This window comes from Podarcis bocagei (genome assembly GCF_964188305.1).
Source record: "Podarcis bocagei genome assembly, chromosome: 3".
Lineage (NCBI taxonomy): Eukaryota > Metazoa > Chordata > Lepidosauria > Squamata > Lacertidae > Podarcis > Podarcis bocagei.
In genome coordinates, this window is record NC_138127.1 from 94,387,217 (window position 1) to 94,399,224 (window position 12,008).

A 12,008-nucleotide genomic window follows, 5' to 3' on the forward strand; every position below is an offset into this window, starting at 1 on the left:
GTAGTTTATGGCAAAACCTGGTTCTGTGATAGGCAAAGTACGGTCCCTGTAAAGGAATGTTTGTGGCTCATGTAAATGTGTGAATGCATCAACACAATTTGGAGTTTTTTGATATATTTGTGATATTTACTGCCTTGAGCACTGCAATCTCACCCCCATGGGAAATCAGTGGGAATGTTTGTTGTGAAACTTTGTCCTCAGTTGCATTTTAAAGTTATTTCCTGTAATTTATTTTCCGGTACATTATTAAAATCAATTGTGTATATATGAAATTAAACTCATGATTTTTATTTAGAAATGTTGATGTAACTTTACTGTATCAACTATATAGCACCTCTTGATGTGCTGGCCAGCAATGGTTATTTGTAAGCATAAGAGACTAACTTTTACAAAATGGTGTTCAGTTCTCTGTGCAACTTAAGTGCCAGTCAAAGTTCATTACACGGCAAAGAGCCCAAAAGCGTTTGACCCAGCAGGTGCTGCTACTAAAGAAGAGGAGGGGAGGCGGATATTTTTCACAACTCAGCCTTCAGCTGCCCCATACTGCTTTCTACCTTGTTCTGCAAGGTGTCCCCAACTCTCTGGAACAGGTTTTAAAGAGGTACTGCAATGTGGAGGAAGAATCAGCAAAAGTCAGCTATCAGCAGAGGTATGTGCTGGATCAAAAGCTGTCCAACTGGATTCAACCCCCAGATGTTTAAATACAGTAAGCATTCTGTATAGGAACACCGAGGGAGACAGGGCTGCTAACTTTCATGTAATTCACCTTGGAGAGGAGCTCAACCATTATTGTGGTCCACACTTCAAATGAAGACCACTTTAACAATGATACTCAAGTTGGTCACTAAAAGGCTAGAAACAGCATTCAACCATTTAAAAAGCACTACAGAATGAAAGTCCACATGCAAATGCTGCCTAACTAGATAGTTGATACATTACAGTCACTTTAAGCTAACTCAGAGTGTACCTATATTGCTCTAGCAAAGCAGTGAATCTTAACATACCTCTGCATCTGACGTAAAATATGGCGTGGTAAAATCTCTTATCAGTACTTTCAATACACACAAATTGGAAGTTACCACTTCCCTGCTATAAATACATAAATAAGATTTTAGAACAGTGAAAAAAGCATGAAAAATGTCTACAGTGCGTTCACTTGCACTGCACCTTTAATTAGAAAATATATAAAATATCATCAGAAACTTCATTTAAATTGACCTCTTCACTTGCTAATTAAAAATTGTTTGACCCTGTCGTGAGAGGCATGACACCGGAACAACTTGTTCTAAAGCACCAGTTGCCATTCAGCTGACAAGGAATTTATATGAAAACTTCATTGTTTTAATCAGAAAAAAAGATAGTAGCAGGCAGGATGACAATGAACACCTTATTTACAGAGATGCTACTTTTACAGAAAATTAAAAAGACAGTTTTCTACATTTAGGGTATTCCCACAATGACAATGTTTTTTTAAAAAAATATCACCACAAACTTGTAGCTGCTTCCAATATGCTTTTCACCAACTCTGATCTTTCAGAACCATATTCAGAAGTACAGGCCTAATTGAATCAGATGTACATATAGCTATTTTAGAGTTACAACAATATGGTCTTAAGATAAGAAGCAGTGAACAGCAGCCGGTGCTGTAACAAATCACAGCTAAAAGTCTTCAGTCCATCCTGTTCCTTCAAATAAGGTCAGCAACTAGATTAAAGAAAGAGATAACATAATGAAGGCATGATAATGAGCCAAATGCAAACAGTATTTATCACAATACTTTTGCAGCCTGCTTCAGGGTCAAGCCAAACATTTATCCCTTTGGCATATGGCTTACAACTTTATGTGCATGAACAAAGAGATGAAATTATGCTTAGGGACCAGCTGGAGAGACGCGATTGCAATACACAGAAGGCTGGGGAGACAGTCTGGCACAGTGGATAGTGTCCAACAAGGAGGAGCACAGAGCCCTGGATTCCTAATATCCACCACATATTCCATTATCAAGTATATGGCTAAGAAAATGCAACTAACTTTGATAGGGAATGCATGTTGACAGAGCTGTTGGAAGCTTATCTGAACTCTCAGGGTTCTGTTTTTATTTCCTTGCTATACTGTATGGCAGTAACAGTAACATTTGCACAGGCTTGTTTAGCATTAATATTTGTGCATAAGTCCATAGCATCATCTCTCATCTATCAACAGGATTCCAGCTGGGACAACAGGTCCAATTTAAACTGTCTATACTGTACAGCAGAAATACAATTATGGAGCCTGTTCATCACTGAGCTGGCATGCTGCGTGTGATGGAAGGCCTATCTTCCTTCTCTTCAGCAATCTTGAAATCACAAAGCTTCTGTTTGATTAGTGAACAGCTATTTATTTCATACATGCAATGTAACCAGTCAATCCAAAGAAGATAATGGCTATCTGCCTGAGTAGGACCAGGTTAGGCAAAGAATCAGATACTCACCATTCATGGGCATTTCATCAATCTGAGTGGAATAGTACTGCTCAATGTCTCGCAGAATACGGATGTCGTCGTTCTTTACAAAGTTGATGGCGACACCTTTCCGGCCGTAGCGGCCTGATCTACCAATCCTGGTGGGGCAAGAGTGGGACTCAGAATCAGTGAAATTAAATAAGCAATCGCACAAATCAGAATTTTCCTATACTGTTTATTTTTTTACATTTGTTTACATTTATCTTGCTCAGGGCAACCAAAGGCAACTTCAAGCAACCAAAAAACTAATGATGGACATGTGCCATATATTCTAGACAATTCATCTTACAAGTTTTTTAAAAGACACATCTTTCATGTTAAATGTAAGTTTTGTGAAGGACTTAAAAAAGCAGGAGCATTTTCTTTGTTAAACACCATATTCTGAAATCTTCCATCATTTTTTCTGGAAGAAATCTTAAGTGTCCCCCCAAAACATCTGAGTATCTCCCTTTTCACCCCCCCCCCATTTTAGACAGCTGGAGAGGGAAAGCTGCTTCTCCAAAACCTTTTTCAAAGCTTCCCATTGCAAAATAAAAGATTAATATACGTGCACACTTACCTGTGTATATACAATTCTCTGTTGTTTGGCAAGTCATAGTTAATAATCAGGGACACCTGAGGAACATCCAAACCTCTGGCCCAAACATCTGTAGAAATAAGAACTCGGCTGTAGAAAGAAAAAGAAAAAAGCAGTTATTGAATTGCAGAGAACCTCATAAATTACACTTGTTCCTTTGTCTGCAAAAATTACTGCAAAAGATCCAAGTAGAAAGGAAAATGTCTTCACAGACTTGTGTTTTCTGCAAATATGCAAAGAGTTCTCCATGATTTTATAATGGCATGCATGCAATTTTCAGGATGAAATTTCATTTCAAAGTTCTATGCAGCTACTTCACAAGACTTGTTCAGCTGTGCATTCATTCTATCTGCATTCTTCTGCTAGGATAACCCTGTTCTTTTTGCCTTTTGCAAAGCAAGGACAAAGGGTACTGGCCAACTTAAAACACACACACAACCTTGGTAAAAGTCTCTGGGGAAAGGTGAAATGTGTATGGATTTAATAATTATATATATACTTCTGTGTCCATGGGAAATGGATCTTGTTCTGTCCAATTCTGGGTCCTGCTCTGCCCGCTGTTGGGGGGGGACCCTAAGACCTATCCAGTAGGATAACGTGGCTCTCTTTCCAGAAATGTTCCCCCATCCCTGCTATATTCAAAAATTACTGCCATACCTTGCCCCAGATCTGAATTCTTTCATGATGGACTCCCTTTCCTTCTGGGGCATGTCACCATGCATGGATGAAACAGTGAAGTTTGCTTCTCTCATCTTCTCAGTCAGCCAGTCAACCTGAGCCAGGGAGCAGTCAGTTAATTTTTAAATTTGGCAGGAGTAATCCTCCCAAAAAAGTTAGTTTTAGTTCTGCCCAACTGTCAGCGCCAACATGAATCATGACTTGACTAAATCAGGCATTGTTTGTTGCTGACGTACCTTTCTCTTGGTGTTACAGAAGATGACAGCCTGTGTGATGGTGAGTGTGTCATACAGGTCACACAATGTATCGAACTTCCATTCTTCCCTCTCCACCGCCACAAAGAACTGTTTGATCCCTTCTAGCGTCAACTCATCACTGGATTGAGACAGGAGGGGGTTGAAATTTTGAGCTGATTGACTTTAAATTGTTAAAGACATTACATTTATAAAACTGAACATTTATCACTGCAGTGTTATTCTCTAGAACTGCCCATTCAAGTCTACAGGAATGCCTATAGTTAAATTGCCAGATGGTAATATAGTGCAAATCTGTCCAATTTTAAAACTCAGTAGTTGATTCTGCAATTAACAAGGCAAAGAGAAGTGACACAATGTGGTGGATAAGAGCTGGAAAGTCCCCACCTGAGCCACAAACCTATTAAGTGGCCTTAGGGAAGTCAATAACCTCTCAGCCTCTGTTTGCACCTTCCCATTTGTAATATGGGGATAACAATGACATGCCTTACAGCGTGCTTTTTGAATATGCAGGCAAAGTGTTATACAAATGCTAAGTACAATGTTTACAAAACACTTTTGTATCTGCCTCAAGAAAACCCAATGGGGCCAAAATCCCAGTTTTCATACCCTCCAGAAGAATTTAGACAGCAGGACAAGGATCAGGAAGGAAACAATCAAATGCATTCAGAGAAAATACTTCAGATATTTAACACTGTCACTGTCATCAGATTCAGAACTACTAATATAAGAGGAAGCACCAACGTGAGCTAAACTCAAACTCACTCACTCACCGCTTGACCAGAATGCGGATGGGGTCAGTCATGAATTTGTTGGTCATCTCCAATATCTCATGTGGCAAGGTGGCACTGATCAGAACCACCTGTGTTGCTGGAGGAAGGTATCTGTACACATCATAAATTTGCTCTTTAAAACCTAGATGAACCAACCAAACAAGAGAGGGTACATTTGAGAACCTTATTGTACCTTGGTGCACATTTATTACAACCAAAGCCACTCCAAATTTGTTTCCTCCATGCCCGATCACTATAGTCCATGTGTTGGTAACCTCTAGGCTGGATTACAATGCACTCTATTGGGCTTGGTCTGGAAGCTCCAGCTGGTGCAGAATGGACTGGCTGCCCATTTACTACCAAACAAGGTTTAAGGTCTCTGTATTCCTTTACAAAGCCTCAGGCAACTTAAGCCCAGGGTACCCCAGAAACTGCTTGGGTAGGAGTATTGCTGGCAGTCTGCTGAAATGGTGAGGCTCATTTGACATAGGTAAAGGTAAAAAGGTAAAGGACCCCTGGGCGATTAAGTCCAGTCAAAGGTGACTATGGGATTGCAGTGCTCATCTCGCTTTCAGGCCGAGGGAGCCAGCACTTGTCCACAGGACATGTGGGTCATGTGGCCAGCATGACTAAACCGTTTCTGGCGCAATGGAACACTGTGACAGAAGCCAGAGTGCACGGAAATGCTGTTTTATCTTCCTGCCACAGCGGTACCTATTTATCTGCTTGCACTGCCATGCTTTTGAACTGCTAGGTTGGCAGGAGCATTTAGTCATTTTATATTGCCCAGGACAACCCAAAGTGACTTGCAATCAAACAAAATACAAGCTAGCAGTTCTGCAAGCTGTTAATGAATGAAGCACTGGCAATCGTAGAACTGAAGAGTTGGAAAAAGACGAGGATCATCTAGTCCAACCCTCTGCAATGCAAATATCTTTTGCCCGACATGGAGCTCAAACTCACCTTTCATCACTTTACCCCTTCAATCTAAAAAGGTAAGGTGCACTCACACTTGTTTTAATGTTATGGCATAAAGCTTCAGTGTGTGGGGGGGCTATAGCTGCAGATGACATTTGGCCATAGATTTTTCCTGCCTACTCCCCAAATAATTATTTGGTGCCTTGCCGATAATTAACAAGTACACTGGTACCTCGGTTTATAAACTTAATCCATTCCAGAAGTCCATTCTTAAACCAAAGCCGTTCTTAAATCAAGGCGCACTTTCCCTAATGAGTCCTCCCGCCACCGGTGCATTCCACTGTTTTGTTTCTGTTCGTAGACCAAGGTAAAATTCGCTAACTGGAACACTACTTCCGGTTTTGCGGCGTTCTTATACCGAATACCATATTTTTCGCCCTATAGGACGCACTGGCCCATAGGATGCACCTCGTGGGGTTTTTTTTTGGGGGGGGGGGGATGAATTAAAAAAAATTATTCCCCCCCCCCCAGCCACGGGACTGGGGCAGGGGAAGCCCAAGCTTCCCCAAACCCCAGCCCCCATAACAGGCTGCCGCCCTCAAGCCTTGTGAGCCCGCGGGAACTCCCCCCCTGATGCCACCTGGAAGGAGTTTCCAAGTATTTGTATGACAGAAAAACACACATTGCTCCGACATTTTAGGCAAACTTGTTTTGGATTTTTATAGAAAAAACCCCATGACTTGCATCCACAACAAAAGTTTAGGACACTGGGGTTAAAATAATTCTTTACCTTTATTGAGCATCTCATCAGCTTCATCCAAAACCAACATTTTGATGGCACGAGTTCTTAGACTTCTGCGACGGATCATATCTGAAAGATTTCAGGTTTGCGTCAAAAACAGGGATCTAGCAGAGATGCTGAGAGTCACTTCTTATTCTGCAAACTGATGGCTCAGAGGAGCAAAGGGAGTCTGATCTCAATTGGGATTATGACAGCAGTGGTATACTTACCAAGCACACAAAAAATCTGATTATACAAAAGTTACAAAGCAACAGCATTACTTAACCTAATTTTCTGTAGTTGCATTTCTGTTTATATGGTGCTTTCATAGATTGTTTAAAACTAAGACAAAGTGCAGAATAAGGGAGGAATGGGGAGGACAGGGTAAGAGAACCACAGCTGTAGTTCCACACCTGGAGCACAGAACTAAGGACTGAAAAGTATCTTGAACATAAAGCTTACAAGCATCTACTCAACACATTAAGGCAAATTCTTTGGTTTTCCTTAATAAAATTATTCTTCTCACCAAATACACGCCCCGGTGTGCCAGCAACAACGTGCTGTCCGTAATCCAGCTTCCTGATGTCTTCACCAACGTTGGTCCCACCAATACAAGCATGACACTGGACATTCATGTAGTCACCAAGAGCAAGAAGCCCCTGCAGGAGCAAGCACACAAACAGCTTATATTCAAGGGTACTACACAACCCAAACAGTAACTGAACCAGGGACCCTGGCAAGAGCCATGACATCTCCTGTGAATGCATGTGTCAGAGGCTGAAGAGGCGCATTCTCCTGTATGTAAATACTATTTCATTTTCTAAGTCAAGAGTGTTTGACTTCTTTTGTCTTGTTGCTGCAGCCATTTCTACAGCTGTTCGATAGATTCAAAAGTGCTAAATGGTGCAATGCATTCTATATACATCACACTGCTATTCTATTCTTTTCTTCTATCATACAACTCCAGGCGGCATGCAAAGGGCTCCCTGGCAGTCTTTCATCCAAGCACTGACCCAATTCAAACTTGCTTAGCATTTGGAAGGTTGCTGCAATCCCGTGTTCTCAAACCCTGCCTGAGACTTGCTGCTAATTACAAGAAGCTACTGTAGGCAACGGGACGCGGGTGGCGCTGTGGGTTAAACCACGGAGCCTAGGACTTGCCGATCGGAAGGTCGGCAGTTCGAATCCCCGCGACGGGGTGAGTTCCCGTTGTTCGGTCCCAGCTCCTGTCAACCTAGCAGTTCGAAAGCACCTCAAAGTGCAAGTAGATAAATAGGGACCGCTCTCTGGCGGGAAGGTAAACGGCGTTTCCGTGCGCTGCTCTGGTTCGCCAGAAGCGGCTTAGTCACGCTGGCCACGTGACCCGGACGCTGTCTGCGGACAAGCGCCAGCTCCCGGCCTATAGAGCGAGATGAGCGTGCAACCCCAGAGTCGGTCACGACTGGACCGGATGGTCAGGGGTACCTTTACCTTTACTGTAGGCAAATTATGGGCTTTCAGAATTTAAATCAGGAAAGACCACTGGGATTGTGCTAAGTGTAAGGGCGCTTGTATGCAGCACCATTCTCTTTAGGCAGTTGCAGAAACATTTGCAGCCACTCTAGAAGCATCCACAGGGCACCGAGGCTTCAATATAATGCTGCACCCACCTGAGATAACTGAGCTGCTTGTAGTGGAAGGAGAACAGAGCTTGCCACAGGGCTTAGAGATGCTGCAGCATTCCATTTTCATAAGTTACAATCTTGTATAAGATTTGCTTACCTTCTGAATCTGTACTGCCAATTCTCTGGTAGGTGCCAATATCAATGCTTGCGTTTCACGGACCTGATTGAAATGAAACAGTTTAAGTGTTGCAGCCTTCATTCCTTCTAAAAAGTTATTTGAAGTGCTCACATATCAACTTATGATCTCTCTTAATGAGACAAAGCATGTATAGAGTATTTGGGATGGAATCCAATGTTCAAAAAATGGAATTAATCTGGAACGCTGTCCTTGGTCAATGTTAAGACAATGAGATTATATACTATAACTAGTCAGAACACTATTTGCATCTTCAAAAGTAAGTGTTGAGTATTTGTGTTCCAAAGGTACCTGGATGTCCAGACATTGTAGAACGGAGATGGAAAACGTTGCTGTTTTGCCTGTTCCAGACTGTGATCTAGAAAGAATAGTATTTTTAATAGCTGTGTCTGAAAACATAAGCAATAAATATCACCATATACAATATTAACCTTGTTGAGTACTATCAAAATAGTTTTGACAGATTATCCATTAATGAAACCAGATATGCAAATCTACCTGAGACCAGCCTCCAAATAAAATTTAAGACTAATATATGTACTGTGCTAATCAATTCTAAATGGAACAAACTTTGTCTACTGGGATTATCTGCATTACAGCTTATTTAACCTAAGATAAAAGTGGTTTACAATAGATAAAGCTAATACTAGAACTTACATGCAAAATAAGTGAGAATTCCCCTGAACACCTAGATTCTAATTTTAGACAGTTATAGGTATATGGTCACAATGAGATCAATGTGGGAGGTCACCTACAGCTACCTATGAATGCCATCTATAATAAAATTACCAGATTGTTTTCATTGAATCCAGGGACACTTTTCAACTTCAATGGATTTTGTATGGGGACTGATTTGTAAATCTGGGGACTGTCCCCGGGAAATGGGGATGTCTGGTAACCTTAATCTATGAAAAACTATACCTACAGGTAAGAATTATAGCTGGATGGGATTGTGCCAGAGAGTAAAAGACACCAAGTAAAGGCATCTCTTTCTAAACGGTTCATGGAGACAGCAGTTCTACACATGCTTACTAGTGAGCGAGTCCCAATGAACCCAATGGGATTTAGTTTTGAGTAAACATGCCATAAATTGCCCTCTTGGAGTTACTCTAGCCCTGTGCATTCAAAAGCATCGTTCCTTACAATTAAAGAACATGGAAAGAGCTGAGTAAAGCATGAAGCTGGTGAGTTGGGGGGGCCTGTTGGGGCAGGGCCAACACGCACACACTGCAATCCTGTGAGGCAGACCTTGACTCCCTTTAGAGTGGGGAGTTTTAAGTGGATTGCTATTACTTTTAAAATAAATAAATAAATAAATAAATAGGAACCCATTTTTTTATTGCAAGTTTCTAAGTGGAGGTTGAATTACCTTCTGTCAAGGATGCTTTACCTATGATTCTTGCATTGCGGGGGGTTGAACTAGATCACCCTTGGAGTCCCTTCCAACTCTTATTATTCAATAAACTATTTGCATTCTTAGTCTGTCAATATCCCAAAGTCGTGTGTGTGTGTGTGTGTGTGTGTGCGCAATTTCACTTACTGTGCAATCACATCTCTTCCTTTAATGATCTGTTTGATAGCTCTCTGCTGGATAGCTGAAGGCTTCTCAAAACCTACAAAATTCATTTGTAAAGGTTAGATTCCCCTTCCAATTACACGGTGTACCTTAAAAACATTGGCCAGAGCAATACTGTAATAAAACCAACATTTAGAAACCAAAGCACTGAAATCTATAGCTGTTGGCACTCAATTTTAAAGAGTAATAGGAGATAGGGAGGAGACTGGGGAGAGGAAGGAAAAAGTGACAGTCAGGTGCCAACATTTATTATTTGGGAATGAAAGTGGCCAACGACAATCTGCAAACTTCGCACATCTCTAAATTCACAAAGTAAAAATTCAATGAGGGACGCAGCTACAAAGGACCAAGAAGGGGAAGTTTGGTTTGATGTCTCCGTAAATAACAAAGGGTTGTATCAAACTATCATATTCAGAGTACACCCACTGAAGTCAGCAGACTTAAATAATGACTAACTTAAGTCCACTGATTTCAACTGGTTTACTCTTGAGTATGGTTTAAATCTGATACAAGCTTTTGCATTTATGGGAGAAAAGAGGAAGAAACAAATCCAGGGTAGCTAACATGGTACCTTCCAGGTGTTGTTAGACTAGAAGTCCCATCACCCCGTGGGCAGAGGAGGATACATAAAAAGCACCGAACGCAAGTAAAAATAACGGCCGAAACCGTCCCGGGAGGGGGGGCGGAGAGCTGCTTCCCTTCCCTCCCGCCCGCCCTACTTCCGCGGAGAGGGCCGCGCGGCCAGCACCCCCCCCCCCCGCCCCGCCGGCTCCGCGCGCGCACCGTAGGCGTAGATGCCGCGCAGGAGGTCCTCGCGGAGGCCCATGGTGTCGAAGGTGGGGGTGACGTCCACCTCCTCGCTGGTCTCGAACTCCACTTTGGTCATGTCCTCCTCCTTCAGCAGCCGCTTTCGGGCCGAGCCCGCCGAACCTCCCGTAGGCCCCGACATCCCGCCCGCCTGTCACCCGCTCGAGGCTTCTTCTTCTTCTAGCCCTTCCGAACCCCGACCGACGCCGCCGCCGCAGGAGACCTTCTTCTACCGAACCGGCCTCGACCGAGGAGATGCCCGCACGACGCGCCGGAAGAGCGAAGGCCTTAACGCAACACGCACCCCGCGCGAGACCGCCGGGGATTTGCGCATGCGCCCGTTCCCGACGCGCTCAAATGGACGTGAGCACGCTCGACGCTCGTTCAAAATCCTGCGCCCGGGCGGCGTTGCGTCACTCCCATAGAGATAGGAACTTAGAGGTGCCACGGATATTTCTTAGAGTGAAACAGCCTGTCTTAAACTTGGGCCCCTAGATGTTAGAATTGTAGAGTTGGAAGGGCCCATGAGGTTCATCGTCCAGCTCTGAAAGGTTCAGGGTTTATTTATTTTTATTTATTTATTTATATTTGTTTATTTTCGACCTCTGAGTTTCAGGATTTTTTTTGCCCAGTGTAGATTTCAAAGATTAAGAGGCTCGTGTTTTACAGACTGAGCTGTCCCACCTACTGACCGTTGTTGGACTACAACTCCCACATCCCTGACCGCTGGTCCTACTAGCTAGGGATGATGGGAGTTGTAGTCCAACAACATCTGGGGACCCAAGGAGAAATCTCCATAGAAATCAAGAAGGAAACTCATTGTGGATTTTAGCCTAGGTCTAATTATGTGTGTCTTGAGTGTTTTAGACTGAACCGAGTTTCATTTTCTTTAAATAATTTCTAAATGCATGTCTGTCTTTCACATTTTTGTGTTCTGCTTTACATTTCTGGGGTGGAACCGTTAAATGGTTTACCACATGGCTTAAAACATCACATACAACATTACAAGTTAAAATAAAAAAATGTAATAAAGTTACATATGTAAACCAGCATCATAATTAACAGTGAAACAAAATGTTGTCGCTTTAAGCATTTTTAAAATACAAAAGTTTCCTCTTTTGCTTTGAGCATGTTGGGGGTGAGGAATGTCAAGCGCATGTCTATTTGCCATGTTTGAGGCAGGAGTTTTAAATGGGAAAGCAGTGCAGATTGAAGGGTTTGACAAAGTTTCCCAAAGCTTATTTTATAGACCTGCCACCCATTTCACTGAAAACATCTGCATTCACACCATACATTTAAACCCCACATGCACCCCTGTAAAGAATCCTAGAAACTGTAGTCTAC

General features: G+C 42.5%; 1 protein-coding gene across 1 annotated transcript; it reads right to left on the bottom strand.

Moving 5' to 3' along the window:
• Positions 1 to 1,319: 1,319 nt before the first annotated feature.
• EIF4A3 (eukaryotic translation initiation factor 4A3) lies at positions 1,320 to 10,997 on the bottom strand. Its single transcript, XM_081188734.1, has 12 exons — positions 10,641 to 10,997; positions 9,822 to 9,894; positions 8,573 to 8,639; positions 8,243 to 8,305; positions 7,008 to 7,140; positions 6,491 to 6,571; positions 4,783 to 4,924; positions 3,992 to 4,130; positions 3,735 to 3,850; positions 3,060 to 3,167; positions 2,471 to 2,598; positions 1,320 to 1,704 (listed from the first exon to the last, which is right to left on the bottom strand). The coding sequence occupies exons 1-12, from the start codon at positions 10,804 to 10,806 to the stop codon at positions 1,688 to 1,690; spliced, it is 1,233 nt and encodes a 410-aa protein (XP_081044860.1). The 5' UTR covers positions 10,807 to 10,997; the 3' UTR covers positions 1,320 to 1,687.
• Between the last annotated feature and the right edge of the window lie 1,011 nt (positions 10,998 to 12,008).